At 44.3% G+C, this 18,961-nt stretch overlaps 1 protein-coding gene across 1 annotated transcript in view; it reads right to left on the bottom strand.

The window, feature by feature from the left end:
• Positions 1-4,670: 4,670 nt before the first annotated feature.
• Positions 4,671-18,961, bottom strand: part of ARK2C (arkadia (RNF111) C-terminal like ring finger ubiquitin ligase 2C) — a 107,091-nt gene continuing 92,800 nt past the window's right edge. The window contains exons 4-8 of the mRNA XM_077816204.1: positions 12,525-12,654; positions 11,202-11,306; positions 8,978-9,073; positions 6,727-6,833; positions 4,671-4,788 (exon numbers count right to left, since the gene is read on the bottom strand). Of these exons, the coding sequence (XP_077672330.1) occupies positions 4,671-4,788; positions 6,727-6,833; positions 8,978-9,073; positions 11,202-11,306; positions 12,525-12,654 (556 nt within the window). The remainder of the gene's footprint in view (positions 4,789-6,726; positions 6,834-8,977; positions 9,074-11,201; positions 11,307-12,524; positions 12,655-18,961) is intronic.

Here is an 18,961-nt window from a genome sequence, read left to right as displayed (position 1 = left end):
ACTTCCACACTTGGGCTCAGCCACAAGGTCGGGCTCCACACTTAAAAATACAGTTTGATCATCTCAGAGGGCAGCCCCTGTCTTTTGCCTCATCCCTTTTGAAATGCTTAGCTGGCCAGACATGTAGCATGCTGAACAAACCACCACCTCACACACGCACAGGCACACCAGACAACAGATACAGCAGGAAGGAGAAAGCCCACAAAAGGTTAGTTTAAAGGGAACCATGCAAGGCCAGCCTGAGCTCTGCGACAGTGGTCACCAGGCAAAAAAATAGATCCATGTGCCTGTTTCCCGCTCACCCATTTGTTGGTCTTGTCTATTTAGATTGTAAAAAATTTGGGCTAGGGTCTGTCATTCACTATGTATGTGTACAGTGCCTAGCACAATGAGGCCCCAGTTTCGAGGGGCAGGAGGGAGGGAATCCAGGAAGTACTATAATACAAATAATAAAATAATATCCCCAACAGCCCCGGCACCGTGGCATCCGAGACATGGCAGTTACAGCTCAGCCCTGCTGCCTGTCTCCTGCAAGCAAGTTTCATTGACTTCAATAGGGCTATTTATGGGAATAAGAGCTGCAGAACTGTGGCCAGATTTCCTCTTCTAGGTACAGGAGGAAATTCTGATATTTCAGTCACTACTGTGCAGTTGTTATTGGCAATCACTGGCTTTTTAATAGTGACCACTGTATACTGAGGAGGAATATGGCCTATAGAGACTCTCTTTCTAAAGGGGATAACCAGCACTGACCTGATTTGCTTTCAAATCCTAGGTCTACATTATGTTACGATGGTCCAGATGCTGCCAGCCCTCTGAGCAAGAAACTCCCATTGAAGACACCCCCGGGGGCTTGCGGGAGCCACCCCGATTATTTGGCTCTGAGGAGTGTTATTTTCCTTCAGTGCATACGGGCATGAGTGAAAGGATCACCACAGTTTGATTATGAGTGCAAATAATATTTATATATATATGTGCTAAACACAGTCACTATATTGCAGTTTTCCACTATGTCACAGCATACAGAATCAAAGGTTTGCATGTTTATGGAATGTATCCAAGGTAACAGCACCACAGTAATACAGTTTGTAATCACACACCCTGATTGATTTTTTTTTTGACATGATAAGCTTTACCCACCCCCATGCCCCGTGTTTAACTTTGTTTAAGTACCGATGCATGCAAAGCATTCCATTCCCAGAAACGATGCAAAAATGAGGTAATAGGAGTAATAAAAAAAATTAGTATTAATTTCTAAATAAATAAATTATAATTAAAAATGCAAAAACAACTATAAAAATAATTAAATAAGAACCCACAATATCTACAAGTTAGTCATAAATTATGATTGTTAAATATAAGGCATTTAAACTCACAAAACCCTGTAAACTATGTTTTGTTTCTAGAGATTTGTTTTGTTTTGAAAAAAATCACTCTATTAGCTCATTCTACTCATACAAGCTATTTAAAGACAAGGGAGCCTGACACACCAAAATGCAAATTTCAGACGTTACAAGCTCTCGCGTGCCACTGTATCACTCACTCACACAGACCATGGAAGTTTGGTGCTTTCTTCACCGTTTTAAAAACTGTGCTTGTTCATTAGGCAAATAATAATACTTTCGCATAGACGTAAGAGACAGGGGTCGGAAGAGTTCACTTCCTCCCCACTGAATAGTTCATTCCAAGTCTTGAAAGGTTCTGAGCACCACCTGCAAGGTGCTGAGCACCACCTGCAAGGTGCTGAGTAGCTGTAATTCCCATTCACTTCATTAGAGGACCCTCAGCCCCTCCTTGGACAAGCTCAGCACTGGCAGGACCAGGCTAGAATGCATGATGGATTACAGTGCATCGAAAGAGCAACATCTTGTTTGGCTCGTTCATATTATTTTGTAATGATGTATGAATCTGCTGCTGCTGGAGTGAGGCCCAGGCTATTTATTGCCCAAGGCCCTCAGCCCCTCTAATCTCAGGGCTCAGACTGCCATGTTCAACAAGATAAAGTAGAAATGACCACACGTGTTCCAATGTCATCTTGAGGCAAAATTTAACAGTGCTAGAATTTTTCAGAGCGGAGTTTTGCAAGAGCGGTTACCTGCCCCAGTTATCTCGCCCCCACCCCCGACACTGTTCTCATCACACACACACACACACACAGGACGAGAACAGTGGTTCCGAATAAACATTTATGGATTGCATCTTCTTCACCTGCCCTTGTAAGTTATTATCTTTCCCTCCTCCCCACGCCACTACCTGTGTCTAGCAAGACAGATCAGCTGAAGAGATGGCGACCCTGGGCGAAATGACTGCAGTGAATTGAAGAGCCTTTCCTGTGCGAATGCTGATGCAGTCGCTCGTCCCGGCCCTATCGTTAACTTTATTCTCCAGACTGGAAAAAATATATAACATGGGCGTCTGGGAGGTCAGCGTTTTCCAATTACAGCTCACAGGAATTCTATGAGCTCTCCAAGGGTAATTTATGTTCATCTCCACTTACAAAACATTACTTAGCTCCTATGAAACAGGCACTCATGGGAATGAGAAATCATCCTCCATATAAGCATCCTAAATACATGTTTCTGATTAAAAATCCTCTAGTCACTTTTTTGCTCCCCTAGTACATGAAAAATGTATTAAAAGCCTGGAGAATCTGGGCTGTTGATTCCAATCCTCCAGAGAGCTGTCAGAAAAGAAGACTGAGTAAAGAGTCAACATGCACTTAATTCAATGTCTCTCATGGCAAATAATCTGAAATGTTTATTTCAAGGGAATGTGGCTCAGAAAGTGCCATTATTTTTGGCACTTCATTGATTACTTTCTAATCTTTATTTTGTACATACTTATAACCGAGCCGGCCAAATTAGCATCCGTTTCATTTCAGAGCTCACGCCGTACATATCTATTATATAGATGTGGTTTGGTGAATGTACATGCATACACATCTACAGTTTAAAAGTCAGACCAAGTAGTCAATTATCCCATACATCGAAATTCCCATCCTGTACTGAAATTTTCACACTGTCCGCAATTTCTTATGTACAATATAAGACTGAACTATCCTGTTATTCTCCCCCGCTTCTTGTCATCAGAACAACTCGCTGAGATTTTCCACAGCCAGGTATGAAGAAAAAAGTGGATTTTTAAAAAACCTGCAGAATTCCACCTGAGCTGTAATCTCCTCTCTTATTCTTGCTTTCTAAGCTACGAGATGCTGCTATTTCGTGTAAATCGCAAAAGGAAAGAGCAGAAGAAAGAAATTTAGTGCAGGATGCAACCTGAATCAATCCCTTTTCTCCTTTGCCTCCAGGAGCCTGAAAAGGAGGTTAGATGGCAGCACAGCTCCGGAGAGTTTAATTAGATCACTTGAAATTTCTTAGTCCGCGAGCCAAAGAAGACCATGAGATTAGGAATTTAATTGTAAGAAGGGCATGTTGGTTGTGTTCAATTTTCCCCCTTCTGGATACCTGCCTTAGAAGAAAATATGGTTTGTGCTTTTGTTTTTGAGAGACGGAAGAATGCATTTCTCATCACATTGCAAGCATATTTCCAGGCCAATTAGTCCTCCAAAACACACTTGCAGGGTCTAACGACTATGACCAGCTTAATAGGTTCTCTTTCTCCAGCAGAGAGACAATGGATCTTTCACCACAGGTGGGGTGTCAGGTTAGCATCAGATACATCTTCTGCTGAGGAATTCTGGGCCTGGTCAGGAGAAATGTGGAACACCTGCAGCTCCCACTGACATCAACGGGCCATACAGATTGCAGGAGCCATTGCAATTGCACTGGAAGATGAGACAGTGGTAGGAAAAATTACAATGATAAAACACCAAGTGGCCCTCCTTGAATGCTGCACCCCAAAGTACATCGTTAAGCTATGGAAGCAGGAGAAGCAGAGTCAGTCACAGGATCCTGCCCTATAGAAAGTGTCCAGCACCAGCAGATAAGCAAGAACAAACCTTCTCTCTATCATTTTGTTCACTTCAATCTGATTTTTTTTTTAGGCTTCTCTAAATTAGCAACACACTGTAAACATAATCAAAGAAATAAACTCAGACGAGGCAAAGAGCACGATCCTTCTAACTGTAAACAGGAATTTGCTATTTCACCTCTTTTTTTTTCCCCCCCAAAGGTGGGAAGATTTAACTTTTTTTTTCTTTTTTCCTCTGCACATTTCAGTCAGGCACCAAAATAAGGAATCTATGAAAAAAATATTTGGTGGAAATTAGGTTAAGAGCGACATGTCCACCACAAGATGACTAGGGCACCAAACACAACATTTCTTAAGCTAACATGCTCCAGTTGCTGTCCACAGAAATAGCTAAAGACCCCCTAACATGTGTCTACTTATTCAAGAGGTATATATACAATCCTTGTGAAATCCAGGATTGACAGGCCAGACTAACCACACACTAGTTCCTTCATGTTCGATACTAAATCTTCTGTAGCACAGGGCCTTCTAGCTCTGGGAATACCAGCTCCCATGCATTGGACCAATATGGCTGTTAGGATCCTCTCCTACCACTAGATATTGTACCACCAATTTCTCCTTTTCGCTAATGTGCTTGCAGACTTTTCCTCTAAATCAAATGGCTCAGAAGGCAAAATTTTGCTGCAAGGGCTTATGGCCAAATGACCTGGTAAGGAAAACGGTGCACCGCATTGGTTCTTTCAGCTGTCAGAGCCAAGTTGTGTTTCAATGTCCACTCTGCAGATCGGGCACTTCTTGCTGGTTGCTAGCCACTGATCCACGCACACTTGGTGAAATAGATGCATACAGGGTAAACGCCTGCAAAAGAGAATCACATGCCTGTTACAGTGGGTGAAGTGATGTGCGTGAGGCAGGTGGAAAAGGGACAAACACAACCACGTATAGGATACAGAGAGGGAGAGAATCAAGCATTCTCCACTTAGTATGTTTATAGATTCATGGATTTCAAGACCCGGTGGGGCCGTTATTACTCTCTAGTCTGACCTCCTGCATAACACCCTAAGACAAAGAACCACACCCAGTAATTGCTGCATCAAGCCCACATCTTCTGTTTAAACTATGGCAACTCTTTTAGAAAGATATCCCGGCTTGATTTAAAGAGGGATGGGAAAACCCGCCACACCCCTAGGCAAGTTGTTCCAATGGTTAACAACCCTCACTGGTAACATTTCTGGCCTCTCTATTTGTTGCAGTTCAGAATCGTTTAAGCTTGGCCATGCTGAGTGACCTGGATGGCACTTGCACACACAGCCCTAGCGAAAACATTCACCAGCTGCACCAAGCACCTTAATTCCAAGATTTTCAAAGTGTCCCACAAACACCCGTTTGTTTTATAGAAACGGAAATTGGAGTAAAAAAATGAAGGTCCAGTGCCTTTAACCCTTGTGCATATGCCCTGGTGTATGGAGGATGGCAGGAACTGCTCCCTGCATGAGACCACTGAAGGTGCACAGTGCCCCAGAAGAAGTACGTGGTGGGCACAGGGAGAAGGTAGAGAGCCATATGTCTCCAGGCAGCCTGGACTGGGCTCATCTGCAGAAGCAGGCTACCCCTTTCTTGAGTCAAGCTACCTCATTATGGAGGAGTCACAATCCCTTCCTCCTGCATTCAGTGCAGCTCTGTCCCACCGCCCCCGCACAGGGCTGCGCCTACATGCTGCCCGTGATTGGACCAACGTTTCAGCAGAATAGATGGGCACAGCCCTTACTCAGCTGGTGCAAGCCAGGAGTAACTCTGCTGATGTTAGGGTTCCGCTACCATGTACGCAGCATTGTTGGGAGAATAGATGCCAGCCCTGAATCTTCAGTCTCGTCACTTTACGTGTGGTGTTGGCTCCTACCCCACTTAATTGCCGCAATAAAATTTTGCTAGGACAAAACTGATATGCACAGCCAGTAATCTTACTGCAGGTTGGTTACTTTAGGGTACAACGGAAGGTCGCAGCTATTCCATGCCATCTGCAACATTGTTGTGTTGCCATTCTCGCTCACGGCAGCAGGAACTTTATGCCAAGAAACCCAAAATTTCCTAAGTGGCCGTGACCTGGCTTCCAATTTTGGGTGCTCATTTAAGGCTCCTAAAACTCTGGTTGCTGTCCCCCTCTAACCTCCCAAACACACATGCACTGAGCAGCTGGATTAAAGAGGAACCTGAAGCAAAACCCCAGATCCAAACGTCCCTGAGCTTGAAATCTAAGTCTTCGTATAGCTACTCCCGTCATAAGGGGTTGAGTCCAAACTCCAGATTTAAACACCCCAGAACTACAGAGCCTTGCATACAGATCGGAACTGTGTGACTTGCCACTGACTTAGCTATCTAACCTGGCTCCTGCTGTCACACAAATACTGATTGGCACTAAAACCTGCAGTGCTGTGGGCCTAAAAACACAGAGGCCCAGAAGTAGGTGACCAAAAGCAGAAGTCACTGTTGACAACTTTGCCCCAGTGCTGCAGCATAGCTCCCTTTAGCCACAATTTATAAAATGGACTTTGAGAGAATCCTAAAGACGTTTAGCTTCCTACAGACACCTGCACTCTGAGTATCAAAGGGAGCTCACCAGATGTGCAGTGATGTGCGTGAGGCAGAGCATTGACAGCCTGGTCTTAAAAACATACTCACACAGCGGTGAATGATTTCCAATAAAATAAAATCCAACCAAGCAGGAAATGAATGGAAGTAAGGTGGAGGCTGGGGGGGAATCTGAGAGCCAGAAAATCTCTGTGGGAAAGATCATACCTCACGTCTTCTCCATCTTCAAGCATAGACAGACAGATTGTGCATTTCTCATCGGTGTCCGACTCCTCCCCATCCCCCTTCTCAGCTTTGCCTTCCTGCGGTCTTCTCTGTGACAAGGTTAAAGACGTAATGTAATTACACAAGGAGAGACTATGACTCACTACTGTTCTCTACAGCTCTGCAGCTGGAGGATTCTGAACAGTAAGTGCTTCATTGTCAACTGAAAGGACCCACCAGGTTAGGGAAGCCTGCCCAGTCAAAAATCCACAGTGGGATGCATGCCAGTTCCTCCTCATGCTCCAACTGTCAAATTGTACCAGGAGAGGAAAGGCAGACAGAATAATGTCAGGGTCGCAAAGGAGCCAGGCAGCCACTTCCTCACGACTTCCATGATTAAAGTCACAGTCATTAATGTCACAATTAATGTCATGATTTATTCTTAGGTACTGGAACCTCCACAGTCTCTTGGGTATTTCCAGTGAACAATAACAATCCCAGTTCAACCCTCGGCTATACCAACACAATTCCCACAGATGCTGTACCGGTACATCCCAGGAGATATCTGCACACCTATACCTGCCACAGCTACAGTTGTTTCCTGTAGACTTTAGAAGAGTGAGCCTTTCTACGCAACTCAACATTCACTGCAGTAACTTCCATACCACTGAAAATACCCTGGTTGCTGGCCCACTGCCAGCAATTCCGGGCCCCAGGGCAGAGCAGTCAGTGGGCCCCCACGCGCGCGCAAGCCACGGACGCGGTCAGCCTGACATTTAGGCAACGCTGCGGCTGTGCAGGCTGGTGCCCGGCGAGCTGCCGGCTGCACTGCTGGCTGCGCTCTTCCGGCACAGCCAGGGCTTCCGCATGCCCGCCCAGTAGGGTTGCCAACTGTCTAATTTTGCAAACCCAAAGACGCTTGCCCCACCCCCTGCTCTGCCCCTTCCCTGAGGCTATGCCCCGTCGGGCACCTTCTTCAAGGCCCCGCCTCCTGTTCACTCCATCCCCCCTCCCACTGTTGCTCGCTCTCCCCCAGCCTCACTCACTTTCACCAGGGTGGGGCAGGGGGTTCCGGTGTGGGAGGGGGTGAGGGGTTGGGCTCTGAGAGGGAGTTTGGGTGCATGGTTTAGGCTGGGGCAGGGAGTTGGCATGCAGGAAGCGGTCGGGGGGTCGGCGCTTACCTTGGGCGGCTCCCGAAAGCAACCTGCACACCTCTCTGGCAACAGCTCCTAGGCAGGGGGCCCAGGGGTCTCCGCACGCCAGAGCCAATAGGCACTGCCCCCCACAGCTCCCGTTGGCCACAGTTCCTGGCCAATGGGAGCTGCGGAGTCAGTGCTCGGGGTGGCGGTAGTATGCGGAGACACTCCCCGCTCCCCACGGGGGCCATAGGGCCATTCCGGCCGCTTCTGGGAGTGGCACGGTGCAAGGGCAGGCAAGAAGCCTGCCTTAGTTCTGCTGTGCTGCCAGTGGTGGCTGCCAGGGGCCCTTGAGCCCTTTTAAATTGCCCAGGCTGCTGGGCAATTGCCCCCTTTGCCCCCACCCACCCCCGTTGACAGGCTTGCTGGTGCCACAATCACTCTGGAGTGACAACTGTTACTTGTCTTGTGCTAATGTCAACAGGCCCCAACCCCATCGTGCTAGGTGCTGTACAGATAGAAACAGTGTCTTTAATGGAGCTCACTAAATGACAGCAGAATTCGGCCCATGAGCTTTTCCCATTGTTTTCCACAGTTTCCAGTTCCACTCACATCCCCTTTCCTGAGAGAGAATAATCTAAACCCAGCCCAGCAAGTAAAACAGAGTCAAAGTCTCAGGCCCCACTTTCCTTCCTCCTCCCTTGTAGATCTAAAATAAAGTGACCTCCTGGAGTTTTGATCACAAAATCTGGAGATATCACTTTTACTGAAGGGAGAGTGATTCTCTCATCGCCGTGTGAGTCTTCCTCGTGTGGGACTTGGACTCAGAAGGGATATACATGTACACCCGCAGCTTTCTGGATCCTGGATTTCAAATTCCTCCCATCTGGATTTGAGGCTTTGGTTTGGGCCTCAATCTAACCTGAATTTGGTGCACACACACACACACACACACACACACACACACACCCAAGTTTCTTCCCATTTCCTATCCCTGAGCAATCCTGGGACAAGAATGATTACTTGTTTCTTTACCAGCTACACTCATTCCCTTAGGAAGTGAAAGTCAGACCTGCTGGGGGAGTTACCTGTAGACTCAACCCTGGCAGCCTCCTCACCTTTTTGTACTTGTGTGGGAAAGTGAACCTCTCGATTGTGTTCTGCACAGCTCCCCGGTTCACGCTGCCTAATCTGTCTTCCAGCTGCAGCAGCTCCTTAAGCAGAAAATATCCACAAGGCATATGACAATCTCCCAAGACTATCCCTGCAGATTCATTCTGCTTTGTGATGAACATAGAATGTAAGGTTCTTTTCTTACCATTTATTCAGAGAAAGTATAATCTCATGTTAATAATACTATGTTTCACTTTCATGAAGTCTTTTATCGTAAGAACATAAGAATGGCTGTCCTGAGTCAGACCAAAGGTCCATCTAGTCCAGTATCTTCTGACAGTGGCCAATGCCAGGTGCCCCAGAGGAAATGAACAGAACACGTAATCAACAAGTGATCCATCCCCTGTCACTCATTCCCAGCTTCTGGCAAAAAAAAGCTTGGGACAGCATCCCTGCCCATCCTGGCTAATAGCCATTGATGGATCTATCCTCCATGAATTTATCTAGTTCTTTTTTGAATCCTGTTATAGTCTTGGCCTTCACAACATCCGCTGGCAAGGAGTTCCACAGGTTGACTATGTTGTGTGAAGAAATACTACCTTTTGTTTGTTTTAAACCTGCTGCCTATTAGTTTCATTTGGTGACCCCTAGTTTTTGTGTTATTAGAAGGAGTAAATAACACTTCCTTATTTACTTTCTCCACACCAGTCATGATTTTATAGACCTCTATCATATTCCCCCTTAGTCATCTCTTTTCCAAGATGAAAAGTCCCAATCTTATTAATCTGTCCTTATACAGAAGCTGTTCCATACCCCCAATCATTTTTGTTGCCCTTTTCTGAACCTTTTCCAATTCCAATATATCTTTTTGGAGATGGGGCGATCACATCTGCACACAGTATTCAAGATGTGGGCGTACTACAGATTTAGATAGAGGTAATATGATATTTCTGTCTTATTAGCTATCCCTTTCCTAATGATTCCCAACATTCTGTTAGCTTTTTTTGACTGCTGCTGCACATTGAGTGGCTGTTTTCAGAGAACTATCCACAATGACTCCAAGATCTCTCTCTTGAGTGGTAACAGCTTATTTAGACCCCATCATTTTATATGTATAGTTGGGATGATGTTTTCCAATGTGCATTACTTTGCATTTATCAACATTGAAGTTCATCTGCCATTTTATTGCCCAGTCATCCAGTTTTGTGAGATCCCTTTGTAGCTCTTCGCAATCTGCTTTGGATTTAACCATCTTGAGTAGTTTTGTATCATCTGCAAATTTTGCCACCTCACTGTTTACCCCTTTTTTCCAGATCATTCTTATGAATATGTTGAATAGGACTATCCCAGTACAGACCCCTGGGGGACACCACTATTTACCTCTCTCCATTCTGAAAACTGACCATTTTTCCTACTCTTTGTTTCCTATCTTGTAACCAGGTACCAATCCATGAGAGGACCTTCTCCCATGACAATTAACAGACATGGACTCAAGCCACAGAATCCACACCTGGGTTTCTGACACTTAGAAATCCAGGGTGTTTGAATCAACAGTTTTCTGCGAAGCCATTGTCTACAAATTAGTGATTTATAAAACATTAGTTAATTCTCAATTCACACCTGTGAAGTTGGTGGAGTCTTATCTCCAGACAGGAAAAATGAACCAGAGAAATTAAGTGACGTGTTTCTGGCCACCCATTGAGCCAGAGCCAAAAGGAGGACCCTGGAGTCCTGATACACAGGGCTTCTTACTGTAACTGTTAGACTTCATTGCCACCCAAATTGATATTAAAATTACATGTTTTAAAATAATCTGGACACAAATATTTTGCCAGATCAGTGCCACTGTTTCAATGTGCTAGTATGTTTCACAGAGAGGATACAAACTGGGACAAAGCTCCAAAACTGCCTGCCTGGATGCGCACCTGTAAAATCTGTGCTCCCACCTGTTCTGTGCACCACACCTGGATTTGTGTGTGAACCACTAAAAGCCTGATCCACAGCCCTGCCACCCACCCACCACCGAATGGGAATCTTTCCACTGACTTCAATGAGCTTTGACTCAGACCCTAACTACATCTATTTAGCATTCCTGGACATAGCACATTTATTCCAGTTTGGAACAGCTGCTCTATAGTGAACCGGTATAAACATTTATGGCAGGACAGCTGCAGGTTCCAGGGGAAGGAAAAAGGGGTTAAACCATCATGTAAGCCAGAAGGTACCTACTTCATAACTTTCCCTTACGGCAGATGTGTGCCTGTTTGGATTTAGTCCCTGAAGAGCAAGTAACTGAAGCTGAGGATAAGGGTAGTTCCTGATTTCATGGACAACCTGTGTGGGAGGAGAAAGACAATCACCTGGGTTTAGCACGTAAAATCCTGACTTCAAATCAAATCTTTCTAAAGTGCAAAACTTCAGAGCAGACTGGCAACTAGTTTGAGGCCCAAAATGAAGATTTCTTTTAAAAACAAAGAAATCATAGAGTTTTTATTAATTAAATCTACTCTCAGTAAAAATACAGTTGTGAGAGGTTTTTTGTGTACAGTATGGCCAACCCTAGACATTCAAAAATCATGAGATCAGCTTAAAAATAATCAGCAATACATTTCGGGTTCTGTTTATTTTTCCTCTGATTTTTAGCCATTTAAATAGCATTTGAGTCACATTTTCAAGCTTCTCTTTGAAACCAGGAGAACTAGAAACTTAGTTTAACAAAAAAAATGAAAGCTTGGATTCTCATGGTCACATGATTCCAGGAGCCAGAGGCTTTAAGAAAAAAACCAGACAAACCCCCCACCAAATATCACAAGACACAATAAAATTGCTACGGTTGGCAACACTGTGGATCAACATCCAAAACGCAACATCCTGCTAGCAGGAGAGTATCACTAAGGTTATGTCTACACTATCACTTTTGTTGGTAAAACTTATCAGTCGGGGGTATGAGAAACAGCAGGAATGATTCTCAGAGACTTAGAGACTTTAAGGTCATAAGGGACCATCATGACCATCTAGTCTGACCTCCTAAAGTCCCTTTACACCACTCTGGCACTACAAAGGGATTAAATTAAATTTAAATCCACTTCAAGGCTGCTTTACGTTGCCAGAATGGTGTAAACAGTGCTTAGTCTAAATGAGCATCAGGACCAATGACTCAAATTCTACTCTCAGCTAAATCAGTATGAATCTGGAGTAACTCCACGTCAATGGAGTTAATCTAGATTTACAGTGGTTTACCTGGGAGTGGAATTTACCCTAATATCTACAGTGGTACAGTGTTCCATATCTTTTCCATTCTGTCTAGATGTTGTGGGCCAGCTAGTGTAAAATCAGTGTCGCTCCATTGACGGTAACAGAAGTAATCCTATTTACTTTTCCTGCCCAATGAGTACAATGACGCAACCTTATCCTCTCAGGCAGACTCCCTCCCACAGCCAGAGATAAGTGGGACTCTTAGAAGACAGGTGATGGAAAGATAACAGCCTTTATTTTGACTGCTTTCTGGCAGACAATGCATAAAACATTTCCCAGCAGAAGTGTTTCACTTACCATCTGCGCTGAGGATGTGTTTCTGGGGAAATGGTGCATTCTAGATGTAGCTAAATAATGTTGATAGTGCTGAGGAACTGGCCTGACCTGGAACTGGGCATGCGTCAGTCCAGCATCAACACTAAGATCCCTGTAAGAATGAGACCGAAAATACATATATACAGAAAACATAAATCCAATCTTCCTTTTAAAACCCTTGCTTTATTTCTGAGCCCATATACACTGCCCGTTATAATTCATAGCATGCTCTCACATACTATGCACGCAGTTCATTGGGTCCCATTCTCAGCTACAACGGTGCAAATCCAGAGTGATGCCACTGACATCGGTAGTTACTCCAGATTTACAGCACTATAGTAGAGCAGAACTAGGTCAGATTCTCCACTGTCTTGTTCTTTGTGCAAGTCACTTGCACCTTGTCAAGGCGAGTGCAAAGTGGCGGTAAGAGTCCTGATTTTCATATGTGCAAGTCAGTAGAGAAATAGGCCCACTGGCTTCATGGTTGGATTAATAAAAATTTAGTGGCCTTATTGGTCCTCCAGGAGATGACGGGTAAGGCAATGTGAATCAACTGGTTCAGAACAGGCCAGATTTTGGTTTCGCTCACGCCAGTGTAAATCTGGAGTAATTCTACTGGCTATAGAATCTGCCTGTTCCACTTAATTATTTTATTAATATTAATCATACTTTGCTTATATACTTTACAAACATAGGAGATGCCTCACCTGCCACTAAAATGCAATCACTTCCAATGTGAAACAAAGCATCTGTTTCACACAGGACAGCAACAGTAGCACAGGGAGAGAAGAACTGAAACTACAAGGAGAATTTTAGGTAGGCAGAGTAATACCAATTACCCAAATTGGAATTAAGCCAGAACACAGCAAGGCCTTGGTCAAATATGAATTTGGGAGCTTTAACACCACTAAATAGTTTAAGAACTGGAATTCACGTAGTATTCAAAAGCTGGCCCAGCCCATAGAACAGAACCCCCTAACAGATCACAAGGGTAATGGTCCAATGCTGACTCAGAGCCCCACCTACAATGCTTTCTGCAGCACTTGTGTCTTCATTGGAGATTTACCATCCCAGGGATGAGCTCATCTACAGTTGCATGGCTTAGGAGAGCACCGTGGTTCACAGCACAAAGTGAGATGGTACATACTTTACCCTAATCAGTCACCCCAAGCCTCTGAACTGCAAAATTATTATTAAAAGCAAACAAAGAGAAGGAAGCAATATATAGGAGGGGGAAAGGAATACATCTGAGGGGAATGGGGCAGAAAGTGGGCTGGAGTCATAAGGAAAGAAGTTCATCAATTTTTAAGCCAGAAAGGACCATTAGACCATCTAGTCTATTTACAGATTACATCATCATCTAGTCAGACCGCCTATGTGACACAGGCCAAAGAATTTAACCCAGCTACTCGTGTGTTGAGCCTAACCACTTGTGTTAGGCTAAAGCATCTCTTCCAGAAAGGCATCTAATCTTGATCTGGAGACATCTAGAGATGGAGAATCTACTACTGTTGTAATCTCAGAAAAAAGATAGTTTGTCTCATTGCATTTCTCATGCTTTCACCAGACATAAATTTATGATCTCCATAAGCCCTCCAGCAGGGACCCCCTCCTGTGCACACACATACAGACACAAACCTGTGAGCTAAAACTAGGTTGACCAGATGTCCCGATTTTATAGGGACAGTCCCAATTTTGGGGTCTTTTTCTTATATGGGCTCCTATTACTCTCCACCCCCGTCTCGATTTTTCACATTTGCTGTCTGGTCACCCTAGCTAAAATGTGCTGGCAAACCCCACCCTCTTGATTCCTGGAGTCCAAGGGCAGAGAGCTAGTACGGTATCTCCATCAGCAATTCAATTAACAGATCCCGTGGCTCTCCAGCAAGAGAAATCTTGTAGCAAACAGCGCTTTGAATGTTGGTCACTTTATCAGAGTTACAAAAGTAGGCACTCTAATAACCATTGTATTAGCACTTGCCAAAGCGAAGCTAATGAGAATGGAGGAATTGCCTTTTCATTCCATCCTCAAACTTCCTTTTCCTTAAACGGAGGAAGAGAGCAGCCGGCATTGAGGCTCTGTCATAAATATAAAGGGAAGGGTAAACCCCTTTGAAATCCCTCCTGGCCAGGGGAAAGCTCCTCTCACCTGTAAAGGGTTAAGAAGCTAAAGGTAACCTCGCTGGCACCTGACCAAAATGACCAACGAGGAGACAAGATACTTTCAAAAGCTGGGAGGAGGGAGAGAAACAAAGGGTCTGGGTCTGTCTGTATGCTGCTTTTGCCAGGGACAGAACAGGAATGGAGTCTTAGAACTTTTAGTAAGTAATCTAGCTAGGTATGTGTTAGATTATGATTTCTTTAAATGGCTGAGAAAAGAATTGTGCTGAATAGAATAACTATTTCTGTCTGTGTATCTTTTTTGTAACTTAAGGTTTTGCCTAGAGGGGTTCTCTATGTTTTTTAATCTAATTACCCTGTAAGATATCTACCATCCTGATTTTACAGGGGGGATTTCTTTATTTCTATTTACTTCTATTTTCTATTAAAAGTCTTCTTGTAAAAAACTGAATGCTTTTTCATTGTTCTCAGATCCAAGGGTTTGGGTCTGTGGTCACCTATGCAAATTGGTGAGGCTTTTTATCCAACATTTCCCAGGAAAGGGGGGGTGCAAGTGTTGGGAGGATTGTTCATTGTTCTTAAGATCCAAGGGTCTGGGTCTGTAGTCACCTAGGCAAATTGGTGAGGCTTTTTACCAAACCTTGTCCAGGAAGTGGGGTGCAGGGTTTTGGGAAGTATTTTGGGGGGAAGGACGCGTCCAAACAGCTCTTCCCCAGTAACCAGTATTAGTTTGGTGGTGGTAGCGGCTAGTCCAAGGACAACGGGGGGAATATTTTGTACCTTGGGGAAGTTTTGACCTAAGCTGGTAAAGATAAGCTTAGGAGGTTTTTCATGCAGGTCCCCACATCTGTACCCTAGAGTTCAGAGTGGGGGAGGAACCTTGACAGGCTCGTTATGAGCTATCAAAACATTTCTTCAATGCACTGTGGAAGCTGCTTTCCCTCAGCAGCAGATGGCAGGCATGAAGACATAGTCACTGTAGAAGTCTTTGGCAGCACTGTTGCTTGAAACATCCTGAGGGTGAGGAGAGAACTCCAACGCCCACTCCTGCCATTTCGCTAGCCTATTCCTGCCCTTGCTTGGCTGTACCATGCCTCCTGTCACGCGAGATCTCAAATGGAGCAAGCCTCAGACCAGGAGAAGGTCCACTGAAGGATGCAAGGTGTTGCAAGAGGAGACTGCCATATGAGGAGAGATTTATAAGCTGACCCACTAATACTTAGTGTGCAAAAGATAAGATTAACAATTCAAAGTGAGAGAGAGGAGAAGCAGTGTGGTCCAGTTGTCTATTCATGACTCTGCTGCTAGTTTTTATGATAGACATAGATAATAGCGGCATAAGTATGCATGATGCTATACAGAGAGAGTAACGACTCTTTCTTTTTATTATTATAATCTAATTATAATCTTATTATAATCTAAGGCCCCATTCTTACAATGGCATCTGCCCCGGCAGACCCCTGCATCGATGCCTAGCTCTACTATAGCCATTGGAACTTCGGGTTGGTGCAGGAGGCTGTTTGCATGGATGTCTTTGCAGGATCAGGGCGTAAAAAGACATCATTAAGCCTCTCCTGTCTGATTCTTGGGTTTTCCTACCTCCCTGTGGCTGTGGGCCCAACTGGCTAGGGCATCTAGAAGTGTCAAGGAGAAAGTTTTTAAAGGTTTCAGTGGACAAAGATCAACATTTTCAAATGTGGATGGCCAAAGTTAGGCACCCAAATCCAGACTTTGGCATCTACCTAAAAGTGGTCAGATTTTCAAAGGTGCTGAGCACCCACAGCTCCATTTAGGGATGAGAGAAAGTCAGGGTATTTACACCTCTGCAAACCAAGTCACTATTATACAGGTGTATAAATATGCATTTTAGGTGCCTACTATCAGCCACTGATTTCTAATTCTTTTCCTTGAATAGATAGCTTTGAAACGCACACCACTGTGAATTGATTACTAGTGCTGAGAGGGCCAAGCCGCTGGGCTCTGCTCCTGCAGCAAGAAGTTGAGAAAGTCAGCAGAGGCTCTGTCTACACTACGAGCTCAGGGTGCGATGTCCCTGTTCGCGTATACGCATTTGCACTAGTGCTCATCAAGTGAGTGGTTTCAGAGTAACAGCCGTGTTAGTCTGTATTCGCAAAAAGAAAAGGAGTACTTGTGGCACCTTAGAGACTAACCAATTTATTTGAGCATAAGCTTTCGTGAGCTACAGCTCACTTCATCGGATGCATACTGTGGAAACTGCAGAAGACATTATATACACAGAGACCATGAAACAATACCTCCTCCCACCCCACTCTCCTGCTGGTAATAGCTTATCTAAAGTGATCACTCTCCTTACAATGTGTATGATAATCAAGTTGGGCCATTTCCAGCACAAATCCAGGTTTTCTCACCCTATGCCCCCCACCCCCCACACACACACACATTTGCTCATGCTCAAATAAATTGGTTAGTATCTAAGGTGCCACAAGTACTCCTTTTCTTTTTGCGAATAGAGACTAACACGGCTGTTACTCTGAAACCTGTGTATATAATGTCTTCTGCAGTTTCCACAGTATGCATCCGATGAAGCGAGCTGTAGCTCACGAAAGCTCATGCTCAAAATAAATTGGTTAGTCTCTAAGGTGCCACGAGTCCTCCTTTTCTTTTCATCAAGTGAGTGTGAATATAAATAGGCAAGGAGGCCACGGTGGTAGCAGCAGCCTAGCAGAGGGGCCGCAGAGCTGAGCCAGGCAGAGTACATACCCACTGGTTTCAAGTAGGTTTGTACTCGGCACAGCTCAGACATGCCTCCGTTACCAGTGCTACCATGGCTACCCTGCTATTTATACTCGTGCTAACTCAGGCAGTGCTAATGCAAGTATTCACACACCAGCAGGGAAACCACACCCCTCGCTCCTAGCGCAGACGCAGCCTGAGTTCATCATGGCCAGACAGGGTGAAACAGCCTGCAGGATGAATGACTCAAGTTCAACCCTTAAAGACATATGGGGAGATACTGTTTGTGGTTTTTGTGTATTTACATATATATGAGTAGTGGTCAACAATGTAATCAACAGTCCCTGCCTATGCTGTATTCTGTTAATTCAGAGATCAAAAGAACATCCTAGCATTTAAATGAACTGTAAACACGGGATAGCTCTCTATTCATCTCTCTTTGAAGTGTATAGCAAATCACCTGTGAATGGTGGAAAAACAGGCAATTGCTTTATGAATAATTAACAACAATGCTTAGGAAATGAGGGCCTGTTGTTCCTCCAGGGACTCTAAATCTGTCAAAAAGAAAGAGGACTTGTGGCACCTTAGAGACTAACAAGTTTATTTGATCATAAGCTTTTGTGGGCTAAAACCCACGTCATCGGATGCATGCAGTAGAAAATACAGTAGGAAGATATATACATACACAGAGAACATGAAAAAATGGGTGTTGCCGTACCCACTATAATGAGAGTGATCAGTTAAGGTGAGCTATTATCAGCAGGAGAAAAAGAACCTTTTATAGTGATGAAGATGTTGTCAGCGGCACTGCTGTGAGTACCCGCATGGCCCCTCATTATGCCAACATTTTTATGGCTGATTTAGAACAACTCTTTTCCACTGCATGCATCCGATGACGTGGGTTTTAGCCCACGATGCTTGGGTCCCAATCTTTTTTATCTCTGATCTGCTTGATGCTTCAATGCAGGGGAAGCATAAGCTACAAGATTGAGATCCCAATTGTCTAAGGTTATACGACATACCAATGGAAAAGTCAGGTGGGGATCCTATTCATATGACAAGGCATCCTTCAGTGCACATCATGTATCTGCACAATTACACAATTTACATGTGCAACTGCAGCACTATAATTGAATCACCAAATTAACCACACAATTGTGCACCTAACTTAAAAAAAAAATCACGCCCACTACATGATGTTGCTTCACAGGCAGGAGGATCCCAACTAACAGACCATATTGGATGTTTTCTGAGCATTTTGAAATGAATGACTATGACAAGCTAGCTGGGGAAAGCAAAAACAACCACCACCAACGATCTAGCCCAAGCCAACATTGGCACAGCTTTCTGATGCACAGACATCATAGATTCCCATCTTGTTGCAATGCCCATAGGACTCATCTCACTTGGAAATAATAATTGAAGGATTAAAGCCAGGATAACAGGTTAGATTGCACTCCCTAAATGCATATTCAGAAGACAATTTGTGGGACCAAAGGGAGTGTTTTATGTTTTAATAAAGGTATGGCTGTTGGAAATATCTGATCACTTTCAGCAATTCCACCCATCCCCTTTTCATGTAA

Source organism: Eretmochelys imbricata, chromosome 5 (genome assembly GCF_965152235.1).
Source record: "Eretmochelys imbricata isolate rEreImb1 chromosome 5, rEreImb1.hap1, whole genome shotgun sequence".
Classification (NCBI taxonomy): domain Eukaryota; kingdom Metazoa; phylum Chordata; order Testudines; family Cheloniidae; genus Eretmochelys; species Eretmochelys imbricata.
This window is presented reverse-complemented; position numbering and strand designations above follow the sequence as displayed.